General features: G+C 32.5%; 1 protein-coding gene across 2 annotated transcripts in view; it reads right to left on the bottom strand.

The window, feature by feature from the left end:
• The window catches only part of KHDRBS2 (KH RNA binding domain containing, signal transduction associated 2), an 847635-nt gene that overhangs the window by 218761 nt on the left and 608731 nt on the right, over nt 1-20143 (bottom strand). For both annotated transcript variants that reach the window (XR_004233669.1, XM_031964686.1), the window contains exon 6: nt 6239-6437. Coding sequence is in view for 1 of the 2 variants with exons in the window: in XM_031964686.1 (XP_031820546.1) it covers nt 6239-6437 (199 nt within the window). In the remaining variant the exon portion in view is untranslated. The remainder of the gene's footprint in view (nt 1-6238; nt 6438-20143) is intronic.

Here is a 20143-nt window from a genome sequence, read left to right as displayed (position 1 = left end):
AATAGATTGGGTTGATCAGTGGAACAGGTTAGGTTCACAAGACAAACAGCAACTACACAATCTAGTACTTGACAAACCCAAAGATCCTAACTTTTGGGATAAGAATTATTTTGACAAAAAACTGGGGATAATTGGAAATTAGTATCAGAAAATTAGGCATAACCACACTTAACACCGTATACTAAGATAAGATAAAATTCCATAATTTGGATAAAGAATGAGATTATAAATAAATTAGAGGAACATAGGCTAGTTTTTCTCTCAGACCTGTGGGGAGGGGAAGAAATTTGTACCAAAGATGAACTAAGACCAATTGATCCAAAATAGAAAATTTTGATTACATCAAATTTAAAAAGGCTTTGACAAACAAAACTAATGCAAACAAGATTAGAAGGGAAGGCCAAACTGGGAAAACATCTTCACAGTTAAAGGTTCTGATAAAGACCTCTTTCCCAAAATATATAGAGAATTCACCAATTTATAAAAACCAAGCCATTCTCCAATTGATAAATGGTCAAAGGATATGAACAGACTTTTCAAAAATGAAATTGAAACTATTATCACCATATGAAAAGGTTCCAAATCACTATTGATCAGAGAATAAATTAAGACAATTGAGATACACTATACACCTGCGATTGTCAAGATGACAGGAAAAATAATGATGAATGTTGGAGAGGATGGGGAAATGGGACACTGATGATTGTCGGTGGTTTTGAATGAATCATTTCTGGAGACCAATCTGGAATTTGCCCAAAAAAGTTTTCAAACTGTATACTTTTGATCCAGCAGGTACTATCATATCCGGAGATACTAAAGAAGGGTAAGGTGCCTTATTGAAAATGTTTTGGACCCCGTTTGTAGGGCTAGAAACTGGAAAAGAACGGATGCCCATAAGGAAATGGTTGGGTAAATTTGGTTATGAATGTTATGGAATATTATTTGGCAGTAAGAAAATTTGGCAGAAGGATGAATACAGAGAGGCTTGGAGACTTTAAGAACTGATACTAAATGAAATATGAACCAGGAGATAATTTATACCAACAACGATACTGTGGGAAGATTATTCTGATGGAAGGGATTTCTTTGAAAAGGACCTAATTTCTTTTAGTTGATCAAGATGGACAGAAAAGTCACCCAAAAGAAAGAACAGGGAAATGAATATAAACTGTTTGCATTTTTGTTTTTCTTCCTGGGTTATTTTTGTCTTCTGAATCCAATTCTCCCTGTGCAACAAGAGAATTGTTTGGTTTTGCACACATATATTGTATCTAGGATATACTGTGACATATTTAATATATATAGGACTGCTTGCCACCTAGGGGAGGGAGTGGAAGGACAGAGGGGAAAAATCGGAACAGAAGTGAGTGCAAGGGATAATGTTGTAAAAAATTACCCTGGCCTGGGTTCTGTCAATAAATAGTTATTATAATTTTTAAAAAAAGGATGAAAGAAAATTTCTTAACATAGCACTCAAAGCTTTCCACAATCCAGTCTCTTTCTCCTTCTTTAAAAACAGAATCATGGAATCTAAGTGTTAAGGGACCCCAGTTATCTAAGATTGTAGTTCATTGTGCAATTAAGATTTCTTCATACTCTGGGAAGTAGACACTCTGGCCCTTCCCAGTAAGAAAACACAGAATCTGCTAATTCCAGTTTTTGATAAATCTAATTATTTTAGTTTTGTCCTTTCATCAGAATCATATTTTTTGCTCAACTTCATATATCCATCACTGAATTAGGAATCTTTTGGATCTTAAATAAAGGCAGATCTAAATAATCCCTTACCCTCAATATAGCCTTTAAAATATTTTATATTATCTCTCAGTTTACCCATTTTCTTTTTTTTTTTTTCTAGGCTATACACATGCATTTCTTTCAACCAGTCTTCATGGGATCTTATTCTAAGATCCATTGCTATGGTTCATTCTCCTGTGAATTCTCTCCTTTCCTAAAACATGGTAAAACAAGGGTACAAAACACAGTATTCTAGACAAAATCTGATCAAGAGAGGTTATAGCAAGAATATGATCTGCTTCTTCTCCCCATGCAATTCAAGATTATATTCCTTTTCTATTTGCCATCGCAGATTTTTATTTGGATTGGTTTTTACAATCCACTAAAATACCTAAAAAACTTTATAAAACTAAATATTGTGGAGTGATCCCTATCTCATTGTTTACTTTCAGATTTATTTTTTTAATCCAAGGAAGAGTTTATATTTATCACAATTAAATTTCATCTTAACTTTTTTTTGTTTTACTCAAGAATATCACAGAAAGTCAAAGTTAGAAAACCCTAAAAAATACAAAGATCTTTTAAGATCTTGATTTTATAGTTTAATGTGTTAATTTTCTCTATAAACTTCATTTCATCTGTAAATTTGATAAATATGCTATATAGCCACTTTTCAAGTCAATATCCAAACTCTCTACCTCCAAAAAAGTGTAATATCTGTTGTTTTCCAAATGTATCAAGCATACTAATGTGGCCTGTGTTTTTTAGTATATTATTTGTCCTACCATAGATCATCTCTAAGGCTCTGCTTTAATTAAACTCTGGATTTATTTTATATGATCAATTTTCTGGAGTCTACATTCCAGGCAATATAGACTGCTAAGTTATTCTGGGCCTCTTAGTGCCTTATCCTACTTTGTGGGTTTGTATGTCATCATTCATCTCTAGAATAATTTGTCTCCTCACGTTTGTTGTTGTTGTTGTTGTTGTTGTTTTTTCTCCCTGCTCATATTCTAGGACACATACATCCACTTTTAAAAATTCCTATCCCATTTGAAAACATAGGTTGGGAATTCACTGCTTCTTCATGAGGTCTCCTAGGATCTGCCTACTTAGAAAAGATCCTCCCTCTCCAAAACCCTCATGTTTACTGGCATCTCCTTTCCACCTTTCTCATTGTGTATCATATTTGTGTTCTAAATTGAAATCTCTTTGACACAACAAATATCTACTATGTAATTATTCACCTTTATATTACCTGGCACTTAGTATATTGCCCTATATTTAATAGGTATTTAAAAATGCTTGTTAAATTTAACTAATTCAAACTAAATTTCACAATTTTTGAGTCTCAGACACTAAACTTCTTTTTTTCCAAAGAGCCACAATTACAGTAAGATGTTTTCTTGCCCAGGAAAGCATGGATTTGATTATCTGTATACTTGCAATGTGGTCAGAAACTTAATTCTGAGGTCCAACTGGGGAGAATGAAAAAATCTAAGATGGAAATTGGTTGGTGATGTTAGTTAAAATAAAGGGAACTTTCCTAGTGACTTTATTGTAAAATAAAGAATATCTGTGATACTTTCTTCTTAACTCAGTATGTTTGATGTTATTTTGCTTTTCTTAATTCTTACAGAGATAATAGTGTAAGAATAGTTCTAGTAATAAGGAATTATTGTATTTTATTCTTAATTGCTACATGATCTTCTTCAGGATCTTTCCTAAATGCTAAACATTTAGGAATTTTTGATCAGGATTTTTTCCTTCTATCAGTTTATTTTTTGGAGGACAAATATGCTTTATTAATGTCTGCACACTCTGGTCTCTTACAGCAAAAATGTTAGTTGTTTTTATTTATTAATGATCCTTTAGTACCAACTAATAACCTACTACATATATGACACTGACAATTCTGTAGGAGTTATTAAAATATAAGATGATAAGATCCATCATTTTAATGAATTCACTATTCAATAAAGCATATCATGACAGAATGTTAAAAACAAGATAAATATTTATTATAAATGTAACATAAAAATCACCCTTAGCACCAATAAAAGGGTTAAACAATGTAAAAATCCTTTCCAATATAATTTTCTATTTACATATCAGTTATAAATTTAACTTCATATTGAACATATCTGAATTCCTAAATATATGAGTCTTTATATATAAACATGAATATTTACATATATAGATAGATGTGTATATATGTATAGACACCCACACTATATATATATATATATATATATACATATATAGATATATGTGCTAACATTAGTAAGTTTTTTATTTTTGCAAATTAATTCAAAGGTCAACAAACTCATAGCTTGAAGGTCAAATCTGGGCAATGGTCTGTTTTTGTAGGACCTGTCACATAAAGTCATTCTAATTTTTAAGTAATACCAGCACAAGAAATGGAACTGATTTGGTCTGTTAGTGGTAGTTTGCCAACTCCTTTGTAAAATTAACATTGTGTTTTAATGTTAATAAATATAAACATAGTTGAAAGAATTTGGGACTTGGTGATTGACTAGATCAATTTTAATTATAGCTTTATTATTCACTAGAAGATGATGTATAAATGTGGCTATTTGCCAATCTAAACATCTGTTTTTTCATTTGAATATAAGTACTACTACCTCAAAAGACTATTCTAAGGAAAGTGCTTTGGACATATGAAACTGTTATTATTATAAATATTTATAACAAACATATTGAGAACATTCACAAAAAGTGGATAATACAGATGTGTTAATCAGTGATGTAAATATGATTTTTTAAATAATCTTTTTTTGGTGTCAGGAAGAACTTGGTCCATATGACTAAATTACTGGCTTTGTGACCTCGGGCAAGTCAGACAAAGGAAAGGGGATAAACAGTTATATAGTATCTACTATATACTGTGCAAATCCTTTTTTTTTTTTTTTTTTTTTTTTTACAAATATCTTTTTTGATACTAACAAAAACTCTACAAGGTAGGTATTATTAGTATCATTTTATGGTTGAGAATACTGAGCAAACATAAGTAACTTCTCCAGGGTAATAAAGCTAAGAAGGAGATGAAGCTAGATTTGAACTCAAATCTTCCTTTCAGGTCCAGTGTGTCCACTGAACCAGCAGCTGTCTCTCTAAGATTCCTATGTAAAATGACCATGATGATACCTCTAACCTTTATGCCAGTTAGTTGTTGGTAGATCAAAGTAAATGCCATAATAAAAGTGCTTTGAAATTTTTAAAGTACTAATATAAATGTCAGCTATTTTTATTGGGTCAAAATGTACACTTGGTGTTAGGGGAAATAAAGGAGCACAGTAGTTAAAAGAAGTAGCAAAATAAATCATCTGTATCATTTTTATTCAGGACAATTGCATAGACAAAATAAACTTTTCTGGTAATGTTTTGAGGGAGGATCAGTGAATAAAAAAAGTTCTGTTTCTTATTTTTTAAGCTATTAGATGAAGTTCTCAAAGAGAAATATTCTTTGTTTTAGAGAATGACCAGATACTTTATCCAGCTGAAATGAAGAGCCCATGGAAGAATTGATGGAAAATAAAGGCTATTATACAGTGTTGAAGCAGTATAAGAGATGTCTGGGAGACCACTGTTAGAGAAATCTTCTCAAAGATAGACACAAAATATCTTTTATATTTCTTTCAAAATCTCTCACATAGAATCTAATATAAACACCCCCTACAAATGGCTTAGAATTAATGAAATGTGGATTTCCTATCATTTCAGTCTTTGGGAAATTTTTGTTTTCTAGAAAGCAATAGAAACTCAAGACTTTTTTTCACCGTAAAATCTTACCTGTGGCATTATTTACATATAAACTTTCACCATTAGGAATGTTAAAGCTCTTTCTGCTCTGTGCATAAATAAAGGTAAAGCTATCAAAAGTATTTAAATAAAAAAGAAGCTGTATAAATTAACGTATTAATATGTGACAGAGAAAGATAGAAAGCCAGAGAGACAGACACAGAGAGACCAAACAGAGACAGAGACAGACAGTCAGAGAAACAGTCTTTAGACAGATATGCAGAGAGACAGACAGAATAGGATAGAGACAAGACATACACAGAAAGAAGAGAAAGAAAATAAGAGAAGACATGAGAAAAGAAAAGAATGCTTCACAGTTATGCCTTGCTTCATTCTTACTACTTTGAAACATCACACTTTCTGCTGCACATAATAAGAATTTTGCTATCTAGTGCTTAATAATGCCATCTAATACTATTAAACTAGGTGTTTATGCCTAAGATAGGTGTGAAGCACATGAATACTTGGAAAAATAAAGCTTATTTTAAAATACTCTAATCATTTAAATCACAACCTTTTAGATTATATTGCTTTAAATATCATATAAACCCTAAGCAATGCAAATCAGGTTTAAATATAGACATTAAATGATCTATTCTTAACTTGAATATCCAAGTTATTTCATTACTATTCAATAAATTTAACTGACAATAATGGTCAGGGCCTTAATGGTACTTACATATTCTTCATAAGCTTCATGAGTTGGGGGAGGGGGTGGCCGATATCCTGGAACAGCTGGAGCCCCCCTTGCTCTAGGAGTTGGAACCCCTCTTGCTACTGGGGGTACTGGAAGAGCACCACGTGTCACAGTTGTCCCCCTGGGTGTTGGAACACCTCTTCCAGGTGGTAGGGGAGGAGGAATTGCACCCCCACGGCCCCTAGGAAATAAAATTCATTATACATAAGAGTAAGCAAAGACTATACATGATAAAAACTATTAAATAACATGTCTAGGATAGGTCTAGAGCTGGAAGATACCCATCAATCTAGTCCAATCAGATAAAAATGTAATCAACAGCATTACAGATGAAGTGACTTGCTCATGGTCATTCAAGTACTAAATATCAGAGTTGAGAGAACTCAGGCCCTGTACTTCTTATTTCAATATTTTTCTTTTTTTTTTATCCTCCTCCTTTTCACCCCTCTTTCTCTTATTTCCCTCCTTTCTCTCCTCCTCCTTATTTCCATTTTCCTCTTCCCCTGTTCTTTTTCTTTCCCCTCTTCATGTTTTTCCTCCACCTTTTATTCTTCAGAATCTGCAATATCTTCCCAAGGCTGGAAGTAGATGATCCCAATCTAAATGCTGATCAATATGGGATTTTTAATCTGTTCCTTTTGTAATGTGGCCAGATTGAATGATCCAACTCCCCATCCCCGCTTTGGTTTTTTTTTTTTTTTACTTATAACATTTAAACGATTTTGACATCTATTTTTTCTCCCTTCCTTCCTCCATTCACCCTTCCTCAGTAAGCAGTCCGATATACATGCAATTTATAATTTAAGGAAATTTCCTGGAATCTGGAAAGGTTAATCAGATTACTTAGGAATAAATAGATAATTCATATATAACGTGAATTCAAGTTGTATTCTAGACTCTGAGGCTATCTACTCTACCACAATGCCTTTCACATTTTACTAGCCTTAATTTTATAAAACTTAACATTTTTTTACTACCTTTAATTTAATAAATTTTTTTAAAAAAAATTATAAAAGTTTCTAATGATCAATCAGTAAAAATTACTTACATTGTTTTGCAATATATTTCTAATTATCTGAAATTCTATTTAATATAACTCTCTCCTAGGGGCTTTCTCTGTTGTCACTTGCCATCTAAAGACATAACCTGAACCACAGCTCATTTTATAATCGAAGTGTTGAAGAAATTCATCAACATAAGAGGTAAAGAAAATGACTAAATGCTTTTTTTTTTTTTTTTTTGCCATGGGAATTAACACAAAAGCTATGCAGATGATCAAATGAAATCAGCAAAATTCTGTGACATTCAGATGCCTCTGGAAAGGTTCAGCATTCCTCTAAAACATATGGGAGGACTTGGATAATTTTTCTTTTCATTGTTTTTCAAAAGATGGCTTCCATTTTCTTATATGTAAAAAGAATGGAGTTTGATGAGCTGATATAAATGGTTCTTTCAAGCTGTGGAAAGTTCAGTGACTTAGAAAATGTCAGAATACTTCATGCTAAAATTCCATGTGTTTGATTCACTTGTCTTACCTTATCCATCATGCTTTATCTTTCCAATTGCAAAATATAAATATGCTTTTGAAGTGCTATATGCTGAGTAAAGTTACAAACCTCTTCACCTAGCAATAGTGCATTTTTCATTTGATGAAAAATACTTTGAGAAATGTGTTTAAAAGTTATTTGAAGAGTTGTCAAATTATGGTTTTATCAACTATGTAGTACATATTACCTTAACATATGTAGTCCACACTTGGTTGTCTCTTGGGCAGCATTAATAAATATTAGACTTTTTATATGGAATACTATAAAAAATGCTGTAAGATAAATGATATTTAAGAAATGATTTAGTAAATGTTTAAACTAATATTTTAAAATATTATTTTGCATTGTTGAATGATATATGGTATTTTGTAATATCTATTTTTTCTAATATTTGGCTTGAAGCATGAAGATGATATTTTTTTATTTCTCATTTTCAATAATCAGAAATCTTTTATTTTGTTTTGTTTTGCAAAAGAACATGGTTCTACTCCATTTGCTTCCTTGTTGATATGTAAATAGCATTGGTGATGTGATATCTACATTGAAAGCAAATTTTTAAAAATTCTTTTTTATTGCATTATAAATTTAATAACATAACCAATAAAACAAATCAAAAATAACAAAATATTTCAATAAAAATTTACATCTATTCTCTTTACATTTCCACTTGTAAAATAAGACACATTATTAAACAATATAAGTATTTTCTATATTGTTTCTTCTTCCAAATACAACAATGCAATTTAGTCATTTATAGAGAGTGTTCCTAAAAGCTGTGTTGGTACCAAAAGACCTACTGTGAGATGACACTTTTGAAACATCCCATACTTATTGTCAATTTTTGGACATTTTTATTTAAAGTTTTGAGTTCTAAATTCTATTCCTCTCTTTATTTTTCTCAAATCACTCCTAGCTGAGATGGTCAGCAAATAGATAAAAGCCATAAATGTGCAATTAAGTATAGCATTTTGGACAAAAGATTTGAAAATAAGAAAAAAATGAAAGAAAAAGAAAAATAGCATGCTTCAATCTCTATACAAATAATATTAGTTCTTCCTCTGGAGATAATGTGCTTTAGCATTAGTCCTTAATAGTTGTCTTGGATCATTGTACAACCAAGAATAGTTAAGTCATTTATAATTCTTCATCAAACAATATCGCTGTTACTATATACAATGTTTTCCTGGCTCTGTTTCCTTCCCTATGTATCAGTTCATTTAAGCCTTTTTTGAGGTTTTCCTGAAATAATCCTGCTTGCTATTTCTTATAATACAATAATATTTCATTGCACCTTATAGCACAACTTGTTCAGTCATTCCCCAATTGATGGGTATTTCTTCAATTTCCAATTGTTAACCACCATAAAAAGAGCTGCTAAATATTTTTCATAGAAATAAGTTCTTTTCCCTTTTATGGGATGTTTATCAAGTATAGACCTAGTAGGGGAGTAAAATGATTTGCACAGTTTAACATCTCTTTGAGCATAATTCAAAACTGCTGTCCAGAATGGTTGGATCATTTTACAACTTCATCAGAAATACATTAATGAACAAGTTTTCCCACATACCCTCCCAAATCCAATATTTTTCTTCCCTTTTTTGTCATATTAACCAATCTGATAGGTGTGCCATTGCATTTCAGTTTTTTAATTTGCATTTTTTATTTGATACTTATGTAGAGCATTTTCATAAGATCATAAAGAGCTTTTATTTCTTTTGCAATCTGCCTATACATAAACTTTGACTATGGGATGGAGCCAAAATGGTGGAAAGCAGACAAGTCTTTGTCTAAACTCTTCCTGGCTAACTTCAGATCAACACCAGATCAATCTCTGAATGGGTTTTGGAATTACAGAATTCAAAAATATTTGGAGTTCTGTCCAGAAAAAAATATTCCAGCAGAAGATATTTTGGAAGAGCTTCAGGAAAGGTCTACTCAATCAGATGGGGCAAGGGGAGAATGGTTAAGGGGGTAGAAGGAGCAATCTGCAGCCTAGCCCAGGTGAAGAGCAGCACAGCACAGTGCCAAAACACTCAGAACTGAGAGGCTTTAATACCCTGGGAAAATCTAGTGGGAGTCTCATAGCCAAACCAGAGTGGTGCTTGCAAATCTATTTTGATAAGAAGCCAGTGCATGAGCAGACTAGTTGTAACAACTACAATGAAATTACAGAAGGCAAATGGAGAATCCTTGAATGCTAGCATAAAAAGTGGGACTTGGCCACATCCACCCAACACAAGAAGGAATCCATCAGCAAGGCCCCAGGGTAGTGTGAAGCCACTGTCACCTATAGAGGAAGTTTGGACAATCTCCCCTTTGCCCTAAGAGCGGACCTCAATCTTTAAAAATGAGCAAAAAATCAAAAGCAACAACAAAAAATAACCTCTGACTCTAGATAGATTTTTTTGGAGACAGGGAAGACCTCAAACCACAAATTGGCCATTTAATAATTTGCGAATTGTAGAGAGCCGAAACTCTGAAAAGGTATACTTAAGACTCAGTATGATTGATGAGATAAATGATTCTCTAGCTAAATACATACTTAGTGTGATATTAATGTGATGTAATGATGTAATGCTCTACAGCTGGCTCATGCTCAGTATGGTATAGTGACATAATCATACTGAAGTATTTAAGGGCTGAGTGAGGATACAGAGCTCTCTCAGCCACCACTCTCAACTACAGCTCTCAGCCACAGACACAAGAGAAGATGCTAGACTCCAGACTCCATCTTTGACTAGTTGTGGCCCTCCTGCCTCCTTTACTCCTCCACTGAGACCAAGGACTTGGGCTGATCCCAAGGTCCTCCAGAGAGCTAGTCCAGACATTACAGGGAATGATTGATATTTTTAATGCTGTTCTTTATATATTTGAGAAATGAGCATTTTATCTTACATATTTGTTGCAAATGCCCTTCTTTCCTTAGAATTTTGGTTGCAGTTGTTTTGTTAGAGCAAAAACTTAAAACTTTATATGATCATTTTAAATAATTACATTTTGTAATGTAATATATTTTCTATGATGCTAAATTTGTCCCTTGTCCATAAATCTAATAGATTAGAAACTAATCTATGCTTTCTTAGTTTGATTATATCATCATCCTTTATGTGTAACTCATATCTCCATACTTATCTTGGTGTATGGTGTGTAATATTAGACTATACCTAATTTTTCTAATACTGTTTTCCAGTTATACCAGAAGATTTTGTCAAATAATGAATTTCTGTTCCAAAAGTTTGAAGGTTTATTATTTCCTTTGAATTACTATGGTCTATATTATAATTTGTACTTAATCTATTCCACAATTCCACCACTTTATTTTTAGTCACTACCAGATTGTTCTGATGATTATTTCTTTGAAAGACAGTTTGAGATTTTGCATTTTTTCTTGGTTCCCTTGATATCCTTGAAGTTTTGCTTTCCCAGATGCATTTTATTTTTTTCTACTTCTATTTTGAATTTTGACAATTTGATATGTGTGTAACTAATTAAATGGATTAATTAAGGTACAATCATCATTTTTATTATATTAGTTTGGAATATCTACCAAAAATTAATATTTTTTTTAATTCTTTAGGTCAAACTTTATTTGCATGCAAAGTGTTTTATATTTGTGTTTATATAGTTCCCGATTTTGTCTTATAAGGCAGACTCCCAAGTATTTTATATTATCTATTTTTATTTTAAATGGAATTTCTCTTTCTATGTTCTATTGCTGTACTTTTGGTAACAGACATGCTGATAAATTATAAGGTATTATTTTATGTCCCAATGTTAATAATTTCACGTAGCATCTTAGTTGATTCTAATTTTCTTTTTCTGTTTTGGCTTTTTTTCTTGTTTAGTAACTTTTTTTTTTTCAATAGAAATGATTGAAAGTGTTTTACTTCATTGAGGATCCATTGCCTCCCCTGAAAGCTGAGACTTATTCTCTTTGGGTAGTGAATTTTTGGTTGTAACTCCAGGTCCTTTGCCTTCCAAAATATGGTATTCCAGACTCACTGATCCTTTATTGTAGAAGCTGTCAGATACTGGGTAATCCTGACTTTTACTCCTTGATATTTGAATTGTTTTTGTCTGGCAGCTTGCAGTATTTTTAACTTGAGATTGTAGCTCTGAAATTTTGTAGCAATATTTCTTGTAGGATCCCTTTCTGAAGGTTATCAGTCTATCTTTCAATGACTATATTCCCCTCTATTTCTAGAATATTAGGACAGATTTTCTTCATGATCTCTTGAAAAGTGCTACCCAAGCTCTTTTTTTTTTTTTTGGTCATAATTTTCAGGTAGACCAATTTTTAAATTGTCTCTTCTGGATATATTTTTGAGATCAGTTATTTTTCTGGTGAGCTATTTTCCATTTTCTTATATTTTTTCTAATACTTTTTAGTTAGTTTGCTTCTTGATGTCTCATAGAGTCATTAGCTTCCATTTCTCCATTCTAGTTTCTATGGTATGTTTTTCTTCAGTTAGCTTTTGTATCTTTTTTTCCATTTGATAATTCTACTTTTGAAGGTGTTGTTTTTTTCTATTTTTTTTTTTTTTTGCATTTGGCCAATTATATTTTTTAAAGAATTGTCTTCCTTTTCCACGCTGTTGATTCCCTCTTGCATATTTCTCAGTTCTTTTCTTACTTCTCTTATTTGCCTTTTTTTAATAGCCTTTTATTTACAGGTTATATGCATGGGTAACTTTACAGCATTAACAATTGCCAAACCTCTTGTTCCAATTTTTCACCTCTTACCCCCTACCCCCTCTCCTAGATGGCAGGATGACCAGTAGATGTTAAATATATTAAAATATAAATTAGATACACAATAAGTATACATGACCAAAACATTATTTGCTGTATAAAAAGAATCAGACTCTGAAATATTGTACAATTAGCTTGTGAAGGAAATCAAAAATGCAGGTGGGCATAAATATAGGGATTGGGAATTCAATGTAATGGTTTTTAGTCATCTCCCAGAGTTCTTTCTCTGGGCACAGCTGGTTCAGTTCATTACTGCTCCATTGGAAATGATTTGGTTGATCTCGTTGCTGAGCATGGCCAGGTCCATCAGAACTGGTCATCATATAGTATTGTTGTTGAAGTATATAATGATCTCCTGGTCCTACTCATTTCACTCAGCATCAGTCCATGTAAGTCTCTCCAGGCCTTTCTGAAATCATCCTGTTGGGCATTTCTTACAGAACAGTAATATTCCATAATATTCATATACCACAATTTATTCAGCCATTCTCCAACTGATGGACATCCATTCAGTTTCCAGTTTCTAGCCACTACAAAAAGGGCTGCCACAAACATTTGTGCACATACAGGTCCCTTTCCCTTCTTTATAATCTCTTTGGGATATCTTATTTGCCTTTTAAAGTCTTTTATGAGCATTTCCAAGAAGGCTTTTGGGGCTTAAGTCCAATACATACTGGTCTTTGAGGTTTCCTCTGTGGACATTTTGTCCTCATCTGAATTGGTGTTTTATTCTTTCCTAGTTTCTTTCTATGGTCAAGATTCTTTTCTGTTTCTTGCTCATTTTTTCTTTTCTTTTGATATTTTTTCTTTTGTGACTTTTATGGTTGATCTCTGCTTCTGGAATAAGGGATCTTACTCTTAAAAAAGTAAGATCAATTTCTATATCCAACTGAGTGTATATGTTACTTTGAGTATATAAACTCTTTGTACCTATTTTTGGGTATATTTTGAGCCCATTTTTATGAAATTAAGATTTAAATTTTGCTCATCTTCTCTATTATGATAGCTCTTTCATGCCTCTTTTTTCCTCAGATAATTTGCCCCATTCAATCTCTTCCACTCCTCTCAATATAATTTTTCTTACCTCATCAAAATCATTTTACATCCACAACCTTTGTCTATATATACTCCTTCTAACTGTTGTAGTAATAAAGTTCTTAAGACTTAGACATATTTATTATCTTGCCATGTAGAAACAGAAACACTTTAAGCATATTGAATTTCTTATGTTTTCTCTTTACTGTTTCCTTGTTTTACCTTTTCATGATTCCCGTTAGTCTTATGTTTAGAGAACATAAACAATTTTATACATCTCTGGTCTTTTAATGCTTGTAAGTTCTCTATCTTGTTAAATAATACTTTGCTTCTGAAAATTATCTTTAGCTTTTCTGGGTAGGTGATTCTTGGTTGTAATCCTAATTCTTTGTTTTCTGGTATATTATATTTCAAGCCCATTTGATCTTTACATTTCCAAATATTATGCAATCCTGACTTTTTGTTTGGTTACAGTTCTTTTCCTTTAATATATGCTTCAGAACTTGGTGTTGATGTTCCTGGGAGCTTTATTTTATAATCTCTTTTAAGTGGTCATCAGTGGTTTCATTTAATTTCTATTTTGTCATGTGGTTCATATGCATCAGGTTGGTCTTTGATAATTTCTTAAAAGGTGTCCAGGATTTTTGCTTTGTTTTATTTTGTTTTTTAATTTTTTGTTAATCATGACTTTCATATAGTCCAATAAAGCTTATATTGTCTCTCCTGGATCTATTTTTGAGGTTGGTTGTTTTTCCAATGAAATATTTCAAATTTTATTTTACTTTTTAAAAAACATTTTTGACTGTTTTGTTGTATTTTGATGCCTCATGGAGTAATCAGCTTCCATTTGCTCAAATCTAATTTTTGAGGAATTCTTTTCGTTAGTGAGCTTTTGTGCTTCCTTTTTTATTTGGTGAATTTAATTTTTTTTAGAGAGTTATTTTCTTCAATAAATTTTTGAATCTTTTCCCATACTGCTGACTCTTTTCTCATAACTTTCTTGCATTACTCTCACTTCTTTCCCCATTTTTCTTCTAATTCTCTAATTTGCTTTTAAATTTTCTTTTTCATCTCTTCCAGGAAATCTTCTTGAGCCTGAGATCAAATGACATTTTTCTTAGAAGTTTCACATGTAGTTTGATACTATTGTTCTCTTCTAAGTGTGTGCCTTGATTCTCCTTGTTACAATAATACCTTTTTATAGTCAATTTCTTTTCTTTTCTTTCTTTCTTTTTTTACTTCATTTTTTCCCTACTATTTTGTGACAATGTTTTTATGTGAGAGTTGGATTCTGGCCCTGCATTATCCCAAGGTGTTTTGTTTTTGTTTTTTGCTGGAACTCAAAGTCTTAGTTCTGGCTTTGCTAAGCTTCCAAATTTAGCTATTTGCTTTTACTGGAGGGAAGATCATGCTCCTAGCTTGCACTAAGGGGTAATAGGGCTCATTTTAGTTGAAATTGTGTTGTTTGTCAGTCCCAGAGCTGCAATAATGCAGCTAGAAACAGGATCTCCCTGTTTGTACATTCCAAAGGCAGGGTATTACTGTTGGCTACTTTTGGGGAAAGGTTTTACTACTGGTCAGAATTTAAATTAAGGCTTTGTTGGTGGTCTTGCTGGGGGTGGGGTTACTGGTGTAGGAATTAGTTGCTGCTGCACAGACTGCTCATTTGCTTGCAGGCTGTTGGTTTTTAGGAGGATAGGGCTTCTTTGGTGGATTGTCCCAGACTTGGAGCTTTGCTGAAGGCCTTCTGCTTTGAGGCTGGCTGGCTGGCTGCTGCTGCTCTTCTTAGATCTTTCCCCCTACTAATTTCAGTGAGATGGATTTTTCCTGCTGTGCTGGCATTTTGCTTCTTTGCTTCTAGATCAATTCTAATGTAATTTTCTATTTGTTTGGAGGGGAATTTTTAAAAGCTTCAGGGGATTCATTCTTGACTCTACCATCTTGGAAATCTCAAAAGGGAAATTTTGATATTCATTCCCAAGACATATTTACTAGAAGAAAACATCAGCTGATAAAGAGGACAATGTTGCAAAAACACTGAAAAAGAAGAAAAATACACATATGGCACATATACACATTTCTGTTTATGTGAGCAGTGGAATTGCCTTCTATAAAATTGCTCCTCACCTGAGGACTGAAAATGAACTTGAAAAATAGACACAGAAAACTTTTAGGGGACCCTGGATCACTCTAAGATAATTGTTGTAAAATATTATATTGCTTCTCTTTTTTTAATGAAACTTTCTTCAAAATATTTAACTTTGAGTCCCTTTTCTTATTGGCAAGTAAGTAGATGTTATACAATTATTTGACAAATAAGCAAACAAAAACATTTGCAAGAAAATTGTTGTTTAGGAAAATATTTAAAAATGAAAATTCATTGAGATATTGCTAACCAAATTTGGAATTTGTCAGATTCAGAGAGAAAATTAACTTACTTATTTTAAAGCAATTATGTAATTCACTTCAATCTGTAGTGATATTTAAATTAAAGAGCACCATTAAGGTAGCAATATGTATTCATATATTGACAACATTTTCAATGAGCTAGAAAAATATAATATTGAAAAATTGTAATTCTGTTTCTAAGAAATAAAGTGTAAAAGCAGAAATTCATGGACAAAAGTCTTTTCTTCTGTTACTCCCAATACAAAGCCATCTATTTCAGAAAGAAAATATCATATCTGGGTGTATTCTCTTCCTAAATTGTTAAAGTTATGTTGAATTTAGCAGTTATTCACTTGAGTGCATATGATTTTTCATCTGATTATACTACTTTAAGATTTATCCACTATTCCTCAGAAAGTTCGTAACCCCATCATCTAGTAAGATCACGTTGGCCTTTGAATTCTTTCTCTTGATTACCCTCTAGTTCTCTAATTAGAGAGTGGGGTCATGAATTACAAACCTCTAACTTGTGAAAGCCAAAATAAAGCAGCTCATTTTCTATTGGGATGTACTATTTTGGGACTTTTCTAACCAACTTCTACACCCTTCTCTCTTTCCCACACACCTTTCCAAGTTCAACTTCCTCTTGCACTTTGTTTTCTTTCATCAGATTATAAAGTCCTTTAACTCAGAGACTTCACACAAGCAAGTATTTAATAAATATTGCTATGAATGAATCTATAGTACAACTGTATGTTTAGATGTTCCTAAGTAAGTTCTCTCTGTTAATTGCTCTTACTCTTTGGAAAGCAAGGGAGGACTGATAACTTTTGTTGTTATATCACCTTCATTTTCCATTTTTTCACATTATCTCTCAGTCAGAATCCATTCTATTAAACAAAACAAATTAAGCACAACTAACACATCAGTTAGGTCTGGCAGGTTATACATTGTTCCACACCTACAGTTCACTGTCTCTGCAAAAAAATAGGGTGTTAAATTTTTATATCTCTTCTTTAAGGCCAAGGTTAGTCGTTAGAATGATGGCACAGTATTCAGTACCAGTTTTTGTTATTATTTTCATTCTTTTCTATTTCTATTTTCTATAGAGAAATGTCTATTTCTTATTGTAAAACTTGTATATATTATCAGTTCATTTGACTTCCCACATCTCTGTATTTTTCATATTCATCATTTCCTGTAGTTCAATGATTTTTCCATTAAACCTATATTCTACAATTTGTTTGGTCTTTTTTCAAGTAATGCACATCTACTTCCTGACCCTTACTTTGTGCCAGAATTATTCACATTCACATAGTGTTTTAAGGCTTAAGAAATTTTTCTCATAGCACATGAATCTTTGAAATAGATTGCAGTAAGTAAAAAAACAAAAAATTTCAAATGAAGAAAAGGCTCAGCCAGGTGAAATGCCATGTGAAAGGTTACAAAATGAATAAGTGGCACAGCATGAAATTTAACCCAGATTTTCTGGAGTTATATATAATATACCCTTCCTCAGGTTACAGTTGCCACTGACTTATTAATATATCAGTTCTGTACAGGGAGAACAAACAGCGGTTGTCTTTTTTTCCCCCATTTTTTTTTATTCAGATGAAATACAAAATTGAAATGCAGAATATTTCAGGAAAACTTCACATTGGTCAGCTCTAAGTTGCCCAAATGTCAAATTTTTCCTTTGTATTTCTTAAACTTTAATGATGTTTAAATTAGAAACTTACACTATTACAAGGAAATTATACAAGCTGTTAAGAGTTAAGTAAAAATATTCTTGGAGAAAATTTGAATATTGGATTAAACCTGCATATTATGTTAATATATTTTGAGGGGTTTTTCTACATAATATGCAAAATAATTTATTATATATCCATCTTCATGGATTTCAAAGCCATTTGTTGGAAGAATACATGTAATATGCTTTTTTTCTGCGAATGTTGTCTGTGAAGAGATATACTTGATATTCTGATTCTCTAAAAAAGTGATTTTTAAAAAAATCTTTTAAAAAATAATCCTACAAACCATAAGAGATTTCACTCTCCAAGAACAATTGGTTATCCTTCTTTCAAGGACCAAAATGATATCACTATGTACAGCATTTGACTATGACTGATCATACCAATTCATATGAGCTCAAAAGAGTCTACCACAGATCAGGCACAAATAGTCTGTATGAACATTAAGAGTGGCGATTTTTCTAAATTTGTGCATCTTGTGATTCTTTTGGGCTATTGTAATTCTGTATTACTCATAGAATACTCAGCCTTCTTTATTGTGGATATGTCATGATGGGTCATCCTGTGCCAATGTCTCCCATGTTTCCAAATTGGTTCCCATTGGTTCCAAAGCTCTTTTGGTTCCCATTGGTTCCAAAGCTCTTCAGAGAAACCTTGACTAGGTCCTTGTATCCTCTGACCTCCATGTGAAGTTTTCCTTGTGGGAGTTCCCTGTAAAATAATCTTTTAGGCAAGCATACATTTGGCATTCAGTTTATGTGTCCAGATTATCAGAACTACCTTCCCTGCAATAGAGTTTGAACGCTAGGCAATTTAGCGCAGAAAGGACCTCAACGGTCAGTATGTTATCTTATCAGGTCATCTTCAGAATCTCTAAACAGTTCAAATGGAAGCAATTCAGTTTCCTAGCATGACACTAGTGTATTGTTCAGATTTCACAAACTTACTGCAATGAGGTTAGCACAATGGCATTGTAAGATCTTCAGTTTGATAGGCAGCCCAATATGTCTTCTCTCCCATACTTGCCTTCCACTTAGTGTTTCATCAAACAAAACATGCATCAATCTTGTCATCTGTGTATGAAATTTTGTAAAGTGTACTGCCAAAGAAAATGAACTTATCCATGGCATTCAAAATTTCTCTGCTGTAATTGAAGGTTCTACATATGGACGGTGTATTTCTGGCTGTTCAAAATTAGTTCAAAATTAGCACAAGATCCAGAGAATTGATCCATATTCAATGACTGCACTGAGTGCACAGTTGTTTGCCAATAAGTCATTCACCAACTCTCCCTCCATTTTTGTCTTGGCTTGCAGCCTTTTAAAGTTAAATAAATTACCATTCATGTGGTAGCTGACCTTGATGACATTTTTTTTTCCCTCTTCGTTGAAGATTTCTGACAACTCCACTGAAAATATCATACTAAAAAGCATGGAAGTAAGCACACACATCCCTCCTTCACTCCACTGAGGACTGGGAAAATGCAATAGTATCATGCATTATCCAGTTGTTGAAATTGGTGAACAATATTGATGAACTCTGGGCAACTACATTTTGCTATGATTTTCTGCAAACCATCATTACCAAAAATATCAAAGGCCTTGATAAGATTGAAAAAAAATTTTTTTTTCACAGAACTCTCTTCTGCTCCTGAAAATTTTTTCCTGTAGTTGTCAGGCAGCAAATATTATATTGACTATTCCTAGGTCCTTACTGAAGCTCCATTGGCTCTTTGGTAAATGATCATCATCCAGATGAAGAATTAGCCTTTAAGAAAGTCTCTGCCAAGAATCATGTCAGCAATTACTAAGAGAGAGAACCTCTACTTTCATCCTTCTTTGCCTATGATTTTCACTGGACAAGCTATTTCCTTTTTCATTATAGAGATGGACATCTTTATGCCCAAATCATTTACCTATTTTGACTTTATTTTGGTATGGGGTGTGAGAGGTAGATCTATTCCAAGTTTCTGACATACTGTTTTCCAGTTTTCCCAGGAAATCTTTTTTTTTTAATCAAATAATGGGTTCTTAAACTAGAAGCTGAGTTTGGAGCTTTATCAAATACTACTTTACTATAGGCACTGATTATTGTGTCATGTATATCTGACCTATTCCGCAGATCCACAATTATATTTTTAGTTAGTATCAAGTGATTTTGTTGACTGCTGCCTTATAATAGAGTTTTAGTCTGGTATTGCTAGGTTACCATTCTTTGTATATATTTTTTTCATCATTTCCCTTTATATTGTTGACCTTTTATTGTTCCAGGTGAATTTTGTTATTACTTTTTCCAGCTCTATGAAATGCTCTTTTTAGCAGTTTAATTGGTATGGTACTAACCAAGTAGAGCAATTTAGGAAGAATTGTCATTTTTATTATTTTAATTTGGCCAACCCATGAGCAGTTGATATT

Source organism: Sarcophilus harrisii, chromosome 4 (genome assembly GCF_902635505.1).
Source record: "Sarcophilus harrisii chromosome 4, mSarHar1.11, whole genome shotgun sequence".
In the NCBI taxonomy this organism is placed as follows: domain Eukaryota; kingdom Metazoa; phylum Chordata; class Mammalia; order Dasyuromorphia; family Dasyuridae; genus Sarcophilus; species Sarcophilus harrisii.
This window is presented reverse-complemented; position numbering and strand designations above follow the sequence as displayed.